Source organism: Magnolia sinica, chromosome 17 (assembly GCF_029962835.1).
Source record: "Magnolia sinica isolate HGM2019 chromosome 17, MsV1, whole genome shotgun sequence".
Classification (NCBI taxonomy): Eukaryota; Viridiplantae; Streptophyta; class Magnoliopsida; order Magnoliales; family Magnoliaceae; genus Magnolia; species Magnolia sinica.
This window is the reverse complement of record NC_080589.1, coordinates 67,759,287-67,780,436: the sequence shown is the minus strand read 5'-3', so window position 1 is coordinate 67,780,436 and position 21,150 is coordinate 67,759,287. Positions and strand designations below refer to the sequence as shown.

The 21,150-nt window shown below is 40.6% G+C and overlaps 1 protein-coding gene across 1 annotated transcript in view; it reads left to right on the top strand.

Moving 5' to 3' along the window:
* LOC131231477 (serine/threonine-protein kinase VIK-like) overlaps positions 1–19,622 on the top strand; it is a 35,776-nt gene extending 16,154 nt beyond the window's left edge. Inside the window, exons 6-12 of the mRNA XM_058227683.1 lie at positions 11,213–11,333; positions 11,409–11,488; positions 15,235–15,297; positions 15,427–15,542; positions 17,604–17,689; positions 18,604–18,719; positions 19,300–19,622. Of these exons, the coding sequence (XP_058083666.1) occupies positions 11,213–11,333; positions 11,409–11,488; positions 15,235–15,297; positions 15,427–15,542; positions 17,604–17,689; positions 18,604–18,719; positions 19,300–19,441 (724 nt within the window). The 3' untranslated portion in view covers positions 19,442–19,622. The remainder of the gene's footprint in view (positions 1–11,212; positions 11,334–11,408; positions 11,489–15,234; positions 15,298–15,426; positions 15,543–17,603; positions 17,690–18,603; positions 18,720–19,299) is intronic.
* The last annotated feature ends 1,528 nt before the right edge of the window (positions 19,623–21,150 follow it).

The following is a 21,150-nucleotide window of genomic DNA, read 5'->3' as shown; positions in this document are numbered from 1 at the left end:
ACTCCCTGATAGGCGGAGATTGTCTCACATGAGCGCACGGTATGCGTAGGATTGATGCATGACTAGATTGTATGGCTCATGCATTTGGCATTGTGTGTTGTGATTACTGTACGCCCTAGCGACATCAGGGCCGTAGCCTCCACAGGCATATTGTGAATGGCCAGATGGGACACCGGAAAAATGTTATTAGCATCGGGTTGCCATAGATGACCTTGGGTGAAAATCCCTAAACCCTTTTGGTACTAGAGGATGCCCCAACGTCGAGACTGAGTGGATATATATGAGCACATGAAGGCCGTATACCAGTAGGCAGCGTCTCCCACTGTGTCATGGTCGGTTGGGAGGGGGTTTGGCCTTACCCGCCTGAGGGAGTAGGCATAGGTAGGCAGAGTTTGACCAACTCGTGAATGGGTTCGCTATCGACGTGCCGGGTAGATATTGGCCAACTATTGGCTAGGCGGATAGTGAGGTCTTTTCCATTTACCCAGTTGTGCGCTTAATGCGGTGGCAAGCTGGTGTAGAGTGTACTAGACCCCGGTGATGATCCCAGAGATGAATAGTACTGATATGTGGACTTATTGGGTAGGAGTTACATATTCATTCATTCACTATCCACTCAGGCTAGTGGTGCGCAACGATTTGTTATATGTGCCTTCGCAAAGGCCAGGATTTCGGTTGGGGCGCGCGACTAACCTGAGATCAAGAGTTTACCACATTGAGTCTGACTATCCAAATTTAGGTATGGGACTGGTTTGGATAGAAGTCCCTTGTGATGGACCCCGTAGCCTGCGATACTACGTACTATCATCCCGACTTCACACCCCAGCATGGTCATTCCATTCACACTGCATATTGCATTACATTCGCGGCATATGGTATTTTGGGTTATTGTGTTTCTGCATTTATATGGTCTAGATACGGCATCTGATATTTGGTTCTTATGACTCCTCATTTGCATAGCTGATCTGTATTGCATACTCTGATATTGTTTGACTCATTGACTTGTCAGTATTTCCGCTTACTCTGATATCGTATGATTCATGATCTTACCTATATTTCCGACATTGTATGATTGTGACTAAGGGTGCACACGGGTCGGTTCGATCCGGTTTTGGCGTGAAACCGGAACCAAACCGTTCCTAACGGTTCTGCAAATATCAGAACTGGAACCGGACCGTTAGCACCCTAGAATCGAACCGGAACCGGACCGTGAAGAACGATTTGGTCCCGGATTGGATCCATGGTTTTGGGCTTTTAAAAATCCAGCCCAGTTAGTTGATTTTTTTTTAAAAAAAAAAAAAACAAAAAAGAAGATGAAATATAAGAAAAAGAATAATTTTTGGGCCACATTAGTACTCTAAGTCATACGATCGGTTGTCTAATAATATTTACTTTGTATCCTCTTCTATAAGTCGATGCGCTGATTTTCATATAAAATGATCAACATGGCGTTGCTAAGATTTTTTACGGATAGGATTTTTTATGTATATGAAATGTTGGCACAAAAACATGGATGCATCATAACTCATGATGCACAACTGCTGTATAGCCTGTATCTGATCATTTCTCGCATCGCAAATTCCGGCCAACAGGATCATTCATAAAACACCCTTCTACTTCAGACAGATACTCTGTGGATTATAACCATCTACGTACGGACACACTGCTTCCATGGATGCTGCCCATAATTCCACAAATCTAGCTGTTCAAATACGGGGCCCACGTATATTGGTCATAACCCTAAAATCACCGTAGCTATCAACAAGATGACCAAGAAAAACCCTATAAAGAAAAAAAGGAAAGAATCAAAACCTAGAAAGAAAAGGGTGTGGACTTAGGCAACTTAGGGTTTTTTTTTTTTTTAAATACATCGGATCGACGGTTCGGATCCACGGTTCCTGTCATGGATCGGTTCTACGGTTCGGATATACGGTTCGGATCAATGGTTCAGTTAACGGTTCAGATCGGTTCTACAAGACCCTAAACCGGAACCGATTCGTAATCAACGGTTTTCAAAATTTGGGAACCGGAACCGGACCGTTAGCACCCCGAAACCGGACCAAATCGGACCGATCCAACAGTTCCGGTCCGGTTACACGGTTCCAACGGTTAAATGTGCACCCCTAATTGTGACGTTGTATTTGTGTGCTTGGCACTTATCTTGCGCACATACTTTCACCACCCTCTAAGCTTTCTATAAGCTTATGCACGATAGATGCATGCAGGTGATGCCAGGACGCAGCCATAGCCTCGCCGCAGTTGGAGTGTGCAGCCGAGCTTCTGGAGTTTCTGTTATTTTCATTATCTTGTATTTGCCTTTCATACGCATTGTACTCAAAGTTTTTGATCACAGTGGATTTTGTGATGGTGTTCTTGTGGTTATTGTTCGTGGGTTATGGTTATGGCTATGGTTATGCTCATTACGAATCAAAATCATGTTAGAAATCCTCCTTGTAGAATCTTAGGATCGGAACCTGGTGTATGGGTGCCGGGAGCCGAGAACGGGGTACTACGGAGGCTGTTGGCGCCCGATTCGGCGATTGAAAATTTTGTGAGCCCGGTTTCCGAGTTTGGGGCATGACATCCTGGACCACTATAAGCAAAATAAATTCCTCTAAGTTGGCGTGTGTAGGCCCACATCACATTCATTAACAACCCCCCTCAAGCCTAATTGGAGCAAAGAGCCTTTGTGAACACATTGGCAAGTTGAACTTGAGATTGAATATATGGAGTAAAGATTTTGTTACTAGAAACTTTCTCACATATGGATTGGTAGTGAACTTCAATGTGTTTAGTTCTTTCGTGATAAACTGGATTGTTTGGAAAGTGTGAAGCTGCTTAATTGTCACAAAATAACTGTGTAGGTAGTTGCATTATGAATCCTATTTCTTGCAACAATTTCTTGATCCACGAACTCATAAGAGGTATGAGCTATTGCTCTATACTCTGCTTGGGAACACGATCGGGCTATCATACTATGCTTCTTGCTCTTCCACGTGATAGATTTCCTCTGAAAAATGTACAATACCTAGTAGTCGATCGTCTATCTGCTAAGGAACTTGCTAATGCAGGGGCATTTTCACATTGAACTCGAGTGGGGTAGCCCGAGGGATGCGGGGACACACTCAGGGTGGGTGACCCATGTGATTTGGGGCCCACGGGGGAGGTCTCGTGTTCGAGACTCCTCACCGGGGGTGATTAATGTGCATTTCACACCAGGCTTGAGTGGGGTAGCTCGTGGGATTCGGGGAAACACTCGGGATGGGCAGCCCACGTGATATAGGGCCTATGAGGGGGGTTCGTCCGAGGTCCTAACACGAGATGTGGGGCCTGGGCTATGAGATAATGGGATTAATTCGCGATACTCTAACAGTTCGAGCTTTTAGAGCAAGTGGTTAAGTGTCCTGCATCACCTGCCCAATTTGTATCTTAATATCCAGTGACCTGAAGATGACCATTTCGTTTATACAAAGTTACTTTACCTAGTGATCCTTTGAGGTAATGTATAATTCAAATAATTACTTCCATGTGAGATACTCTTGGAAAACTCATGAATTGACTTAGCACGTTTACTGTATGGGATATGTCTGGTGAGTCATAGTTAAGTATATAAGTTACCCAACTCAATGTCTGTACCTCCAAGGATCTTCCATTGTATCTCTCTGATCACTTACAAGCTTGTGATTAGGATCCATTGGAGTATCAATTGGCTTGGTCCTAAGAAGACCCGTTTCCATGAGTAAATCCATAACATATTTCCATTGAGATAGATTAACTCATTTGGATCTGGCTACTTCTATACTAGGAAAGTATCAAAGATGAACGAGATCTTTTGTGAGAAAATGCTATTGAAGATACTTTTTTTAAGGCAAGTTTTTCTTTTGGAAGGCCAAGCTTCTTTTGGAAGGCAAGTTTCTTTTGGAAAGCAATTTTCTTTTGGAAGGCAAGTTTCTTTTGAAGATCTTATCTATGAAAATCTAGTTCAAAACTGTCACATGCTTGGGCTAGTGCATTTTAAGGTTCCATGTGACTGATGACTTGCATTAAGCGGTCTTGCTTTGTCTCTAGAAATTCAAGTTGTGAATTCACATTAGTAAGTGGGTGTGTACAACTAGTGTGGTTGACATGTTGAACCATGAGAGCATGTGAGGAATGCTCCCAGGTCCCATGTAGGGTCAAACACTCGAACCCCATCAAAATATCCTTAAACTTGAGGGCTAATCTCGTGTCCTCGTTATCTGCTTAATTAGCTTTGACACATTTTGTGATTCTTGGTGCTCAAGATGACATCAACTTGTGATTGGGTTAATCATGTGGAAATATGAAAGTTCAATAAGGAATCCACCATGCGATCTTGTTGTATAGATTGCTTCACCATAGAAAACCACTTGGATTAACAGGCCCGGTAAGACATGAGCTCATGCACATCATTTAAAAGGTTTTGATTAAAATGATTTTTCATAGGAAAACATTGTTGTTTGGTATTTTATGTGCATTCGGTTTCTCTTTTGGTAGTTACCTGTGAAAAATTCAACGGTGGTACAACCAAAAAGTGGGACCATGTTTGGAACCAGGCCTACATGATGGTAGGGTGATGATGACATGGAAGGATGTAGGATGATGTATGTGTTGGGGCATATAGTTTATGTGTGAGAAGACCACCTTAAGCGCAAAGTGGTGGGTGATGGCCCACTTGCAACTTAAGCGAGAAGGCCTATGGGTCCAAGCCCATGGGAACTTGTAGGTTGAGAAAGATTAGAAGAATAAAACTTATAGAGTTAAGAGGAAGAAGAAGAAGAGGAAAAAGAAGGAAAGAAAGAAAGAAAGAAAGAAAGAAAAGAAGAAGAATAAGAAGAAGAAAGAACCCTAGGAGCACTTAAGCTTTGATACCATGTTAGAGGAGAGAGAGAGAGAGAGAGAGAGAGAGAGAGAGAGAGAGAGGCTCATAGGGTTGGGATGTCCAGCCGTACTTTATTTCTAACAATAGGAGAAAGGTACATATATGCCCTTATTAGGAGGAAAGAAACTAAAGAAAGACAGGTGACAAATAAGAAAATCATAAAAGTAAAATAGGAAAAAGGCTAAGACTAAGGGCTATAACACACAAGGTCCAGGTGTATGTAATTGTGGGCCCAGTCATAAGCCCACACACACACACCTACAATTATAAATAAAGTAGGGCTTTGTATCCCGACCCTCTGAGCTTCTTTTCTCTCACAAACTCTCTCTCTCTCACTCTCTTTAATTCTCCCCTCCTCTAACAAAACTCTATAAGAAGGGAATGCCCAAGGGGTCTTACACCTAAGGCTTGGATGTCCCCCCTATTTTCTACTCTCTCTCTCTCTCTCTCTCTCTCTCTCTCTCTCTCTCCTTACCTACCTACCTACCTCTCTCTTTTGATTAGTTAGGGTTTCTAAAAGGATGATAATAGAGTTCATCTCCTGGAGTTGTGGGTAACTAAGAACTTGGGGTGTTTCTAAAAGGGTGATCATAGAGTTCATCTCCTTGAGTTGTGGGTGACTAAGAACTTGGGGCGTTCAACTCTTGGATGCTAAAAGCTTGGAAAATCTCTATTAACAAAGAGGTATGCTCGCCTTAAGGAAAAAGAAGAAGAAGAAGAAGAAGAAAAGATATATGCTTTAAACCTTCTCCTTCTTTCTTCTTCTTCTTCTCTTTTCTTGTTTTAATTGATTGTACCCAGTCCTTCACACATGTGGGCGTGTGTTGCATGGGTTGAAAACCCAACAATCCCACCATCAACTAATGAATTACTTGCAAATCCCCTTCCACTGAGATTTTTGGGAAGGGAGAAAGATTGTGGAGACCTTCTCTAAGCACATATACCTTTGCTACAATCTAGTCTCCCTCACCATTGGACCTAAGGACACCTATGTTTCGATGTCCAAAATTTCCATCCTTGTGTTGTGTTGTGATTTCTGTGCGTTTGTAGTTGGAGGTTTAGATGAATCGAGCTAAGTGCATGAGCTTGATATCCAATCTCTCCACAAAAAATCTTATCCAACACATGTTTTAGCCTTGTTCGATTGTTTTGGTACAATTAATGTGGTGTGGTTAATCTTGCTTGAATTTGGTGAACTAGTTCTAGATATGTTGTATGCATGTTTAAGCATTTGTACTATTGTGGATTATTATGTAGAGTGGCCACATTTCTCCACTAGTCTAGTTTAGCCAAATTAGTCAAGCATGTTTCTCTGGAAATTGTGTGTGTGTGTGTGTGTGTACCCTAAAAACATAACAGAGACAAAGAAAGCAAAAGAAACCTGAAAAACAACTATACAACTCGAGGGGCCTGAGAAAAGCCCAAAAGAGAAAAAGGAGCTCCTAAACACTCATAAGACACAAACCGGATGACAAATACAAGGTTCGACAAACAATCCAACTCATTGAAAAGGGAGAAGACAAAAGGGCTATAAAAAAAGCTCAAGATTAGCATACCGCTCTTTCATGTCCCTCAAAACTTGAGCCGAGACCTTTGAAGAAGGGGAAGAGATGTTTATGAAGTAGTGAGCATTTCATTCTTTATAGATGGCCCAAAGGGTGGCCATTAACACGGGATGTTAGACAACTTTGTAGCCTTTGCCAGTGCCTTCTCCATGCCATTAAAAAAGAAAAGACTAGATATCTCCCGACATCACCTAGGGGATTTGAAATTTGATCAAGAGCAAAGACGAAATTTCAACCACAAATGGGCAATGCAAGAAAAGATGAGTAATGGATTCTATGTCTCCACAACATGGTAAACAAATATTGGGCAATATCATTCCCCGGCGTTGGAGATTGTCAATCGTCAGAGTCCTTCCTTGATCAAGGATCCACACGAAGGCCATGGCCTTTGGAGGAGCTCCGTAGGACCAAGAGGGAATTTTGGGTGATTGAGTCCTATCCCGAGCCCTGATAAGCTTCCAGAAAGATTTTGATGAAAAGAGGCCAGATAAAGAGAATGTGATGCACGACACATGGTTTAATGCTAGCATGCAACGTGGAGATTATGGAAGAGTCCATAAAGTAATTCAATTAACAAAAGATGCTAACCCACCACGTAATTAAGAGTAAACAATAGGAAATAAAATCTTATTTAACTTACATCACATGCCCACATACTAAGAAATCACATAAAGATGTGGGGTTTTCTAAGATGCATGACCATGCACGTGGGGTCTTCAACATGGCTAGGAATGTGAATTGGGCCAAGTGGGCCCTATGTAATGGTCGTCTAGCCATAAGGAGACTGACTCGACCTTCCTCCTTCGGTATGGTGCTTGGATGTCCTCATCAGAATGTCCAATAGAGAGAGTTTTCCTCCACTTGATTGGGATAGATTCCTTGTAAGAGCTTTAACAACTTCGAAGTTTGATGACATTATTCTCCACTAGGCTGTACTACAAAGAGTGCACCAGGCACCTGAGCTAATGGTGGAGAAACAATTAGCCTTTGACATATGAGTATTGAAGGACGCTTTGACTAGAGAGGGGAAGACTTTTGCGAGAGGACTATTGGAGATCCAATGGTCCAACCATAATCGAATCCTAGATCCATTGCCATATTTGGCCAAAGCCAAATCTTCCCAACAAACAGTATAGATACCCGCAATCCACATCATCAAAAGCTTTTTCAATATCTAGTTTGCACACAATCCCCCTTATACCTTCTCTAAAGCAAGAGTCTATGCCTTCATGGGTTAACAGAGCATAGTCCAAAATATGGCTATTAGCTAGGAACGCTTCTTGAGCTTCAAATATTATATAGGATAGCACTGGGCGAAATCTAATGGACAAAATTTTTACTAGAATAGGACAAAAATCTTTGAGGGCCACTGCCGCCCCTTTGACCTTGGGGATCAAAGCAATAAAAGAAGCTCCCATAGCTCTAGAGATATTGCCAAAGAGATAAAATTCCTAAAGAAAAACAATTAAATCACTCTTCAAAATTTCCCAAAATGGTTGAAAAAAAGAAAGAGGAGAACCAGTAGGGCCTGGGGACTTATCTCTGTCTTGAGAGAAGACGCCTTAGAGAAAGGGGCATTGAGAGCCAAGGCGTCCTTGGTAAAGACATGGGGGAAGTCCAAATTGTCCGGAGAAGGTCTAATCCAAGATTCAACAGATAGATGAGAGGAATAATAGGAAACGATAAGATTTAATACTTGTTGGGGGTCCTCTATCTTAGAGCCATTGTCTGAGAGACTACTTATCTTATTTGATCTTGACCTCGCACTGGCTATCGCATGGAAAAAATGGGTATTTATCTCTAGCTTTTAGCTAGAGTGCTATGGATCTCTACCTCCACTTAATTTCCTGCTATTTGACTACTCTAGCATACACCTCCTTGAGAGAATCTCTTGGGCCTTTCCTCCTCTGATAGGTGATTGGACTCCTCTTGCAAATCCAAAAGCTGAACAGAAGCAAGGGTGTCAGAAATGGTAGCCTCAAGGTCATCATGTGATTCCTTCTAATTGATAAGATTTTGCTTAAGAAGTTTAAGCTTTCTACTTAGGACAAAGCTCGGGCTACCTGAAATAGAAAAAAAAGGACCACCAATTGGCAATTAAGGAATGTAAGCCTTCGATCTTGAGCTAAGAAAGATCAAATCTCAAACGCTTAGGCCGCCAGCTAACTTCGATCAGATCCAAAAGAAGAGCATAGTGATATGAAACTGGCCTCATGAGACTAGCTAAGAGATAACTGAAAAAGCTTCCAGCCAAGAAGGAGAAACTAGAAATCTATCAAGATCGGACATGCGGTGTTTTCAGTATCTTGCGATATCACTAATATATCCCATGATATGTCTGTTATCCTAGTTGGGCGATACGTAGCCCAACTTTAATATCCATTTTTCATGCTATCATGCAATATATTGCACGATATCACGATATATCATGGATATTGCAATATCGTACAATATATCTGTACTCTCCCTTGATAAATTCTTAATGTATTGTGCGATATATCGATACCGAGTGCGATGTTGAAAGGGGTAAAAGGTAACCAATGCCGTTTTGTTTGGAAGATCTTAAAAAATTCATAAAATCAAATTTTTTTATTTGTAAAAAACAATCTTCCTAGTACATTGTAACGTGATTTCGATCAGTCCACTCTAGTTTGTTGAAACAAAATCTTCAAAATTTCCCAGAAATCACGATCGAAAGCTTCTTGGGGCTGGATTCTAAAAGGTCTGTATTTTTAAGTTTTAATTTTTTTTTTTCCTTTCATTTTTATATGTTGTAAATAGTATCAAATGATAAAAAATCCATGATTATTCATGTTTTGCATGAAAAATTATGGATTTGGAGCTTCAATTTCAAGGTTTGGGGGAGATGGTTTGAGTTGCGGAAAATTCGAAAAAATTAAAATTTTTCCAAATTTTCTCAAATTGGTTGCAGTCTTAGTGTCCAAAAATGAAATCAAACATTTATATAACCCGATTTATGCATTCTTGTAAATTTTAAAAAATAATAATAATTGAAAATTTTAAAATTATTTTTTTTTCAAAATCCACGAGTATATTTCTAGTTTTCTACTTTTTCTTTTTCTTTTGAATGTAATGCTTGTTTTTCCATATATGCCTTCTTACATTTATAAATTTTATGAATTGAATTTGAATATAGTTGCATCAGTTTAGTCAGACAATACATAAATGAGGACCCTTGCAAAGGAAACCTATTATGTGCACTTGTTTTTTTTGTGTGTGTGTGTGTGTGTGTGTGTGTGTGTGTGTGTGTGTTTTTTTTTTTTTTTTTAATTTTTAATTTTAAATTTCTAAGTGTGTATTGGTGTCTTTTTTAACAATCCCTGAAGTTTTATTGAAAATTCGACCAATTTCCCAATGTTTCCCAACAATAATGATAAATTACGCAATACAACCGATATATCCCATGCGATAACCGATATGCATTAGTATCCCAACGGTGTGATACCTTACACAATAAAGATATGGAAAACACTACAGATAGGATTGGGTTCAAGTGTATTTCGCCTCTAAGAGAGGGAGATTGATAAGATTGTTCCCCTCGAGGCAATCCAAAAAAGATTTCATACTCTTGGTGATATGACGCCTATTGGATTTTTCAAATGAGAACGAGTCACATTAAAATCACCTCCTATATGCACTATAGGAGCATCCATTTGTCTTTAATGGTGTTAAGGTCCTTCGAGAAGAGGCTCCTCAAAGAGGAGCGAGCGCCATAGACTAAGGTAAAAATCCAAGAGAACCTAGAAGAGCGATTTCTAAGAACCACTGAGATAGTGAATGAATCGATTAGGGAGTCTTCCTATGCCCAGGAATTGGAATCCGAAGCAACTAGAATCCCCCCTGACTTGCACTTTTTTTCATTCAAGCAAATCCAGTCTTTATATCTGAAACCCTAAATAGAATCTAGGTCTGAACGTCTCATCAAGAAGAGTTTGGTTTCTTGGATAGCAAAGATCTAGGCTTTATATTTACAAAACATCTCCTTGATTTGCACTTTTTTTTTCGTGCTGCGACTAAGGCCTCAAACATTCCAAGAAATAATCCTCATTGGATACCTGGCTTGCCCCTACTCCACTTCTTGGGAGCTCCAAAAGATGAGCCTGCCTCATAGTTAACTGAAGATTCAAGGCTTACCATCCTCCTCCACCCTCGAGGATACTTAAGGCTCTTCTTTGCTGCTGCTGCTGCTACTTTGATCCCTTGTTCCTCGATGAACTGAAAAGGACAATATGATCCTCCTCAGTTTCCCCAAACAACATGCCCAAAGATCTCCCGAATTCCAAGTAGGCCTCTTTGATTAGCTGGGGATCCTTGTAGTTGAAAATCCTTGGATCAGAGGAATTCAAAGGCCTATGTATTTCTGGAATGGGCAGTTCGTTTAAGGATGAAAGATGAGAAGGCTCGTCAATAAGTCCCCCGGGGAATCGAGGAGACTAAGATGAGAAGGAGGAAGAAGAGAAGAGACTAGACACACAGGAACTAGGGCCTAGTTAGGAAATTGTAAAGTTGTGATGGCACCTTAAAAAAAAAAACAGAAAGGAAACTTGCAGATTCCCTGCGCCCCCCCCCCCCCCCCTCTCATTGTCTGTTTATATTTGATGCCAGTCTTCTCGAGTGCTTTTTATTCACCATAGTTAAAGTATGTTCTAGTTGCAACTTGCAATCTATTTCTTTATGTATGATTAATCTGTCCACACCATATATTTATGATCTTCTAATCCTGCAGGAGTATTTTCATGAAGGAACTTGCAATGTGGCAATGGCTACGTCACCCAAACATTGTGCAGTATCTTGGTGTTCTGAAGGATACGGAACCCTTGACCTTCCTCACCGAATATCTTCGCAATGTGTGTTTCAGCCTCTTATAAAGTGTTATTCTTTGCAACTTTCTATTTTTTATCTTTCCTTTTTCTCTTCTGTAGGGAAGTTTACATGATATTCTAAGAAAGAAAGGAAGACTTGATGCACCCAGTGCTGTAGCTTATGCTTTGGATATTGCAAGGTACAGAAGTTTGTTTTTGGAGATATGATGATCTAATTCGTAAAGGTTTTGAGTAAAAAATACTGCCCAGTTAGTAATAAAAGAATTTAGGTTGTCGCTTTTTACAAGCAATCCTTTTATCCACCAGTTTGTAGTTTGTCCTTTCTTATTGTGCAACAATTTTCATGTTAGGCTATTGGACCAAGTCAACTTCTAGTCAAGGGTCATGTTCTTATTTTCAAACATGCAGGATTTAAAGCTGATTGAGGATTAGTGCCCTACCTGATCCCAATTTCCAGTAAAGCCTTCTCAAGACCAAGATAGCCAACAGGTGTGTGGCCTAGCCTAACCCAACTCTAGGGTGCACACCCCTGCACTCTTTTTAAATTTATTTTCTTTAATTCTCCAGGGCACAAAAATCCTATTTCCATGCTCTAGAGACTCTTTTTAGTGTAGGTCCTGTGATGAGGAATCCGATTTTCATGCCCTAGGGGATCCCCTGTTTTCTGACAAGCCCCAAATCAGCCCAATCTAATCTCTGAGCATTGGAAATGATCAAATTATTAGAAGGGGTGAAGGGACAATGCTGACTGATGTTTCAAAAAAGAAAAAAGCCTGATTTTGAACCTCTATATCTCTCAAACCATTTTGAATTTTGAAGCCAACAAAAAAAAAAAAAAAAACCATTCAGTAGTTCTCCTAGTAAGCTTTCCAACAAATCAAATATCACAGAAAAGTAATGCCTGGGCATCTAGATCCAATCAAAATATTGAAAGGCGTGCAATCTGGAAATCAGGCAGTTTCTTCTTCTTCTTTTGAAAGGAAATCATGCTGTTTTCATGACCTCAAAACAACTAATTAGACTCTAACCTTCCATTTCCATAACATCCTCAACTAATTGTTTGGTTTGTGAAATTACAAACCCTACCCTTAAAAAAAGGATTTTGACATTTGGCAACATCTCATTCATTCAAATGAAACATATTAGAAGGTGCCCATTCACATAAATTGCCTTTCTTAACTCCATAATTTACTCTCTCATCAAAACCAGATAACGCCACTTGCCCCCCTGCCCCAATTTCCTCCCATCGCCAAATCTTGCTGAATTCAAAAGAAAGAAAAAGCTAGAATGATGACTTTAAAATTGGAGAACGTGAGAATTTGTCCTAAGATGCTATGAAGTACAATCATCAAACTATAGGTCATGAGAACTAGCTTTGGAAACCCTTGGGAGAAGAGGATTCTCTTCGTATCGTGTTTATCTTACTCATGGTTCAAATCAAGGAGATTACGAAGGCAAGATCCTCCTGCAAAGATCAAAGTCCATTGAAGATGTAGTACAAGGTGCTTTACTATGTTTAACTAATTGGACTCGGAATTGGCTAGCAGTTTACTATGTTTAACTAAAGTCTTAATCAAAATCTTGAATAGGGCAAATCGGACAGGTCATGCCTGACCATTTCAAAATCCAGATTCAAACCAATCCCAGGTCCAGCCCAGTGGCAGCCCTGTACTTCCATAATCAATGCAAATGCTATGCATCTATTTTGTTGCAGTCATGCACTCACGCTATTCCTTTCATACATGCAAAGCATAGCAACATGGGCTAATAAATGCTAGTAGAGCACATAAGGTACATGCATTCTTGTTTAAGCATTTGAAACTAGGTCAGTGCTTGCTTTCTTATCTTTAGACATTTTGGTCTTTGTAATGGACATCTTACAACCATGGTGCTGCTTGCAAATCTTGCTTGCCTTCCCAAAAATTAAAAAGGCGTTGATGAGCAATTTGTACCTTCCTAAGACCCATATATACCAAGTTACTATGTAAAGAGTCACCAATACATTAATAATTACTTTTTGCTATTGTGCATATTTTAAATCCTTTAGCTAACCCCTGTTAGTTGGGATGAGGCTAAGATGATGACAATGACAAGTTTAAATCCTTTAGCTAACCCCTGTTAGTTGGGATGAGGCTAAGATGATGACAATGACAATTTTAAATCCTTTGAAATGATCTTAAGTTGATTGCTCTAAGGCACTTCTGTTTGCAAATTGTTGTTGTCAGTAGCAGCTTTTTATTCTTGTGTCGTGAATTTCTTTTCCTTTATCTTACTAGGCCCATGTATGGGTCTACATTTTTTTTAAAAAATTGTTTTTAGGCACTTAGATGAGGTTTTCCATCACCTCTACTATTTAATCAAGATTTAATTATTTTCTTTGATGCGTAATATTTTTATCCCTTTTTCATTCGATCAGTTGATGCGATTGATTCATGGTTTAGCTTACTTTCCACTAGGGCCGTTTCAGTTAGTTTCATTTGAAGCCTATACAGTAACAGTCATGAGACAATACTAACCATTTAAAAATTTGTGCACAAATACCACTAGCATCCAGCCAATGTTTTTTGTGTGATTTTTTTAATGGTTAGCATTGTCCCAGCATTGTGATTTTTTTTTTTAAAAAAAAAAATTATTATCTATTTTCTGGAGCTTTATGATGAATGAATGTTTCAGATAATCACATACATATTCCACAGGCATGTTATAAACCTGGGAGGAAGAGAAGTTCATCATACACGGTGAACCGGATCTCTATGTGACTTTTGAAATGTGTGTGTGTGTGTGTGTGTGTGTGTGTGTTTATTTTTATTTTTTGAAGTTCTTCAACTCTGTAATTGTGTTAGTAAACATTTGCCTCACCATGCTGGTGCTTGCCCTTTGTGAGTTATGAGGAATTATAGGGTCAAACTAATCAGCAAACGTTACTGTTTGCTGATGCGCATGATCCCATACATGTGGGGACATGTTTCAACGATCCAAATCTCTATATCATGGGCCTCTCCATGGATGGGGACACCCAGAATATCCCAGATTGGAAAATTCGAAACTTTTGATCATTGAACTTGTTTCCTTTGAATATGGGCCGTCTCCTTAACCCGTCTTTTTCATGGACCAGTGATTGAAAGGTTAGGATCTTCCAATTTTGAAAATTTCATGGAAGCCCATCAACTATGGATTTCATAAGACCTATGTTATGCTCACTGAACCATTGCCACACATGTATGGAACCATGGGAATCATCAAACTACATGTTTGTTGATGAGCAGGACCCTACAATTCCTCATCATTCATACATTTACGTCACTGAATCTTCAGAAGAGGAGAAGAAAACTACTTGTGTAGTTTGTTGCATATTTTTGCTTCATGTTTTCACATCTAGCCATATGGTGTAGGATCTTACTTGCATGTACTTCAAATCTAGAAGTCCATCCTAACTTACTGCTCAAGAAGTAGCGGTTTGCTTGGGAGACTCATGAACCTCCTTGTAGATGGACACTTGATGTCTCCAACACTTACACCATGCACATGGCACACATCAAGGGCAATCAGACTGTTCATGTGCTGCCACAGGCAATGATAGGAGAATCTTACCCATGACTTGGAGCATTTTTTACCTTCTTTTCCTTGACCATCCATTTTCAAGTGGCCATATCTGCAATTTTGTAGTTACAGCCCCTTAATCTAAGGGCCCACCTGGTCAATCAATTGCCATAGAGCTGTGCTATGTGTATGATGTTGATCTTGGATGCAGTCTTGGGCAGTGAGGCTTGCGAGCTTCCCTAGCAAATCTCATGAAGTAATGTAAGCTTCATTTCTCTCTCTCCCTTTGTTGGTCATGCCATATATCTTTTCATCTAACCACTTTGTAGTCCCCACTAATCAACTGTCAACTGCTATTGATGTGCCCCTTTGCAAAATTCCACAGAGGCATGAACTATCTTCACCAGCTTAAACCACATCCCATCATACACAGGGATTTAAAACCAAGGTATTTGCATCATGGAGTCCTGTGCGACAGTTCGATGTCAAGAGCATTTAATTTTGGATTCATGTAAGCTTTCTTTTCCTTTCTGCTAACCCCTTTCTACTCTCTTTCTTTGCTCTACTTCTTAAACAGAAATATCTTGCTAGATGAAGCAGGGCACCTTAAGGTTGCCGATTTTGGTTTAAGCAAGATAGCACAAGAAAAAGATATGCATGGTTCATACAAAATGACTGGAGGGATAGGTTCATGTGAGTTTTATCATCTTTTTCAGCTAAATGAAGGTAGACAGTTATATGATCCTAGGTTGTAGAAGTTGGGTCCATGGTAAAATTATCTAAGCTGTTGAATCTGATGGACCTCATTTTGGATGGATTGTGCTAAAAATTCTCCTTGACGAGACAATCCTCCATAGACTAGTTGCTACAAATGGACTGTTAGGAAATGAAATACAACTGCGGTCCACATTCAATCGAAAAGGACAAATGATTGAATGGCTAGGATCATCCATGCTGGAAGGTTTTTGGTACATGTTCCATCCATGCTGGTGTAGGTCAGATCAGTGGTATGGATCATTTTTTTATAAGGTTCATTGAAAAAATGCATTAAACTGGAAGAGGAATAGAATCCCTTTAAGCAGAGAAAGTGACGAAGCATCCATTAGCAAGGTCATATGAAACAGAATCAGTGGCCCCAGCTGACTGGGCAAATGATATGCTTAGCTGAAAAATAGAAAACATAGTGCCAGGGAACAGGCCTCCTCTCTAACCCACTGCAAAAATTTGCAGCTGAAAACATCAGTCTTGATTTTAGCTTGCTGGAAATGTCTATGGATCCTCCTAATCATCTCCCTGAGGGCCAGTGCACGTGGGTGTGATGAGACATGAGAGAGGTTTCTGTGACCAGGCCCAAAAAGGTGTAGATCAGGTTTCCTTCCGCATCAACCAACCTTCCTCATATACCAACCGTCACAGCAGGGCTACCAAAAAATCCAGCATAATGGAAGTGCCACGGAACAGAGACCATCGACCTACTGGTAATGATGCCCCTACCTTGAATTATATAACGCCAATTGCTATAAACGTCTGCCACACCCAGCCCTTTAAAGGATTTATGGTTTAGAGCCCATAGGCACATAGAATCCCAAACTCTGCCAAGTATCTTTGACAGTGCGAGGTCCTCATCTTTGAAGAGTCTCCCTTTACGTTCGAGCCACAGCTCCCAGCACAACACGAGGGGCAATATCTTCCACATAACCTTTCCTCTAGACTTGAAAAGGAAAACTTTCCCAGCTTTCGAGGATTTTCAGTACTGCCCCTCTGATGGGCCAAGCAATGGTAAAAGCTCTTAAAAAAAAACTATACCAAAGCTCAGGAGCTAACAGGAAGAGCATGCGCAGATGGTCCACCAACTCATGTTTACACACAGGTGTTTGGTGTTTGCAATCCCCTCTTTTTGAGCTTGTTGACTGTAAGGATTTTCCTTCTAGCAGCTAACCAGACAATAGCTGACACACGGGTGGGGGCAGGCATGAACTAAATGAAAGAAGGAAAGTGGCACTTCTTAGCCTCTGAAAATAGAACTTAAGATAGACTTTGACCAGAAAAACCTGCACTCGAAAAAATATATTATTCCGAGTGCGGGTTTTTGTCGGTAAAGAGGAATCAAATGGATTGAAGTGGAATTTTGTGAAACGTATCAATAAGCTAAACCCATGCTGCAAGTTGTCTCATGCCATAAATAAACCTGGACGCTCAAGAAATCCGTTGCACAAGCAGAAAATAGAACTTAGCTGTGAATTTTCCAGATACGGTCCACCTGCAAACCTTAGAATCAGAAAGATCATTCAACTTCAATGAGATGTAGCAAATTGGCTAGATTGACAATTTCCTCATCCTTGAGGTTACTCCTGAAGGTGAGATTCCAAACCATGCTAACACCAATTGACACAATGCACCCTATCACCAGGGCTTAACACTGCACTGTCACCCTGAAAAGATCTGGGAAGCTATCTGCAAGTCTGCAACTGCCAACCCAGACATCTTAGCCGAAAGTGAACTTTATCCTTTCCATGAAGCAACTATCTTTTGCCACAAAGCATCTCTTTCGGAGTTAAAATGCCTCCATCACTTTCAAAGGAGACTCCAATTCTTTTTCTTTGATTCTGCATAGATTCAGTGGTATGGATCATTGAACCATGGGCCTTGCATGAACAAAATATGCATACATCGGGACATGGATCATATAATTCTTCTGCAACAAACACTTCTATCCTTGCATTATCTTTTGTGATTTTTACTTTCATTTGGCAGATCGCTACATGGCACCTGAGGTTTACCGCCGAGAATCCTACAGAAAGAGTGTCGATGTCTTCTCATTTGCTTTTATTGTCCAAGAGGTGTAGATTCACTTTCATGAAAACACAACGTTTGCTTTTCTTATCACTAATTGTCAGTGCCCGAAATAGTGATTAAACAGCTAACTTTTTTTTTTTTGGAGGATGATTAAACAGCTTCTTGAGATTCATGAAAGTGATAAAACAGTGATAAGATTGGCAAATCCTAGCCACCAATCTAGGGCCTTTATCAGTGCCCGAAATAGTGATTAAACAGCCCGAAAAAAGATTCAGTATGGTGATTTTATCACAGTCTGACCTTGGGAAGTAGGACCCACTTAATCATGACACCTCCTAAGTGAGCCCCACTTTCCAAGTCTGATCTTGTCCAACAGTGATAAACTTCACCCATAGTGTACTTTGTTACCATTGAGATTTAGACGAATTATAGGATCCTCAGGTTTTCAGTTTTGGCAAGTGGGATCCATGGTTCAGAATTCCAGACAGCTGGTCTGTTGTGTCCCACCGTGAATGAATCACGCTATAAAACTCTTGAAGATTGGCAAATCCTAGCCACCAATCTAGGGCCTTTTTCAGTCCAATGTGGACTAGTTACTGTCTCTCTTCTTAATTGTCTATTTGTAGGCATCAAATCGAAGGGTTAGGATTGCCTGATCAGGAAGATTATAGGCTAGTATGCAATGTACTGATGGTCTGGGTTACTGAATCATGGGCCCCACCTGCCCCAACTGAAAACCAAGTATACTGCAGAGCCTCGGGTCGAGGATCCTACAGTGCCACTTGGATTAAACTGCCCATGTCATGGAAGAGCATTTTGCTAGATTAAACTGCCCATTTCAATATTCTGAATGGTCCTTTGAATGGATGGCCAGAAAACATCTATTCATTTGAAATTTTTTATTATCAGGGATGATTAACTGGTAAAAAGGCATGAATGTGTGGCTGTTTTCTTGCAGATGTTTGAAGGGAGGCCCTCAAATAAGTCAGAATCACCAGAAGCAGTAGCAGATAAGCGAGCGTACGAAGATTCCAGACCCTCTCTCTCATCCATTTACCCAGAAGAAATCAAGACGTAAGTAGCCCATATCTCTTTTAAGTCACCTTTCTACATGGATTGATCTTGAAAGGAGGGGTCCTTACTCATGCCTCAGTGGTAGACTCACAAGAGTTTCAACACGAGATCATGGGTTCGAGTACCCATTGTGGTGAAATCCCACTGCGATGTGAGTGCGTAAAAAAGTAAAAAAACTTGAAAGGAGACTAACAAGGACATTCCCTCTTCTTAAGTGCTTATAACATCCAACCTGTCCAAAAGGTTGGCCCCACCATAACGAACACCATGTGTGAATGTTCCCATAGCCCAAAAACCAGGATGATTGAATCTTCAAATTGGCTACGAGTATGTGAGACCACTAGTGTTTTAAAAAGAAAAGATAGCCAACATTCTGCATTCAATATACTGAGTGTGGCCCACCCAATGCATATATTCACCACAGAGCCTTGGTGATGAGCCACCCCCGGATCATGCACACGTGTGACATGTTCACATGCGTGGAGCACTTGCTTTGAATGGTTGCAGATAGGGCCTTGCATGTAGCATTTCTCAAAGAGTCTTTTTCATGGAAAAATAAAATCCCCACTGTTCATTTCAGGCTACTTAAAGAATGCTGGCACAAGGATCCAGAGCGTCGACCGTCGTTCGAAGACATTATCGCGCGACTGGAGATAATCCAAGAGAATCTAAATGAGAAAGCATCTGCAGTCGAAGTCTGTTGCAAGTGTGTCATCTTATAAACATATATTGCATGGGGTATAATATTATTTAGAGCTTTGCTAAGCACACACACACGTGTGCAATAAAGCTCCTATACATGCCACTCATGTTCCCACATGACATATACGTGCGAGGTCCAATCCATCCTTCCATTGGTCTGACCTTGTACGTGTTTTCCTTCTACACCCCCCCCCCCCAAAAAAAAAACAAGAAAAAAAAAGAAAAAGAAAAAGAAAAAGTGGTCCAATCAACATTTGGGCCTCAATATCCAAGTTTTTCGGAGCCATATATATTTGTTTTGCAAACTGTGGCCCACCTGACCAGTGGATGTCACGTGTGGTGTGCAGATGAGCTTTATTGCACGTGTACGTGTGAGCTCGAGAACTCAACTTGATATCTAGCCAGGTTGGGTCATTTTGTGGCTCGCAACTCTTTTTTTTTTTTCTTTTTTTTTTTCCTGTAATAAAATGCTTGGCCGAGTTAGTCTTGCCAACAAGTTCACTGAGTTTTAGAACCTACTGTTTGTACAATGTGGGGCCCATAGTTTTGTCCAAGCGATCGACCTGATGTCCTCCATGGATGGACCATATGCCACCCCAAATCTCACAAACTGAAATATCCTAGCGATAGGAATCGAATCTCCATTGAATGTAGCTTGCCTGTGACTCAACTCGAAACTGAAGATGGAACTTTTTGGTTTTTGAACTGAACCATGTTATTGACATTGCCACGCCCAAATCAAGGTGGTCCACTATTGAGGGGGCCCAGTGTATGCAATGGGTAATAAAACCTGTACATGAACTGTTCATGCTGATGAGATGAACATCTCAACATCATGTTTGGGGCAGGGCATGTCTACGATGACAGGGTTCGCAATGGGTGGGCCCAGCATGGATGGACTCAGCTCAAGCCCGACTCATTTACTAAAAGGGCCAAAAATTCTAACATAAATAAGTCACAGGAGGAGAAAAATATTGAAGTCCCATCCGTGCTGGGAATGATACGGAATTCACTTCCAACTATGAGGGTCAGGCAGGGACCCAGCTTCTTCCATAGAACGTCGAGCTTATTGCCCGTATTGTACTGTGTGGGCGTCCTATCACAAGAACAGGCCCATCAGCTCATCAAGTGGGCCACACATTGAAAATAAAAGGATATTAAAGAAATATTGATCAATGGTTGATATTTGACAAACCAGACTTGTGAGTTTTGGCCTAGTATATACATGTCTCTACGTATAGTATGGCAATAGGTTATGATGTATTTTAGAAAACCTCTAAATATGGTGAGTTCTTCGTGAGGATCAGTTGTTGGCATTTGGCCTTTGTCACACTTGTAACATCTGAAACCCAGATTTTCAATCAGGTGTGAGTTTTTAACCTCCCATCATTTAGCAGCAATAGAATTCACCCATTGTGAATATCTGCTATAGGTAAGGCTGGCAATGGATCGGCCCTAGGCCCAGCAAAATTCAAAATTTTGAATAAGGTGTGTCAGAAGGCCAGCACCAACACGACCAGTTCAAACATGAACACAGTTGGGATCGGCATTAGCTGGTTTGCATTAAGGCTTTAACATGGGTTCTGACCCTGACTGACCCAACCCAAGTTACCATCAGGTTCAGTCTGGTTTTTCAAGGTCCTAGGGTTGGGTTTGGGTTGAACAAATTCAGGTCGGCTCGGATTGCAGGTTGGGTCCACTTGAGAACAAGTTGGACTGGGTTGAACCC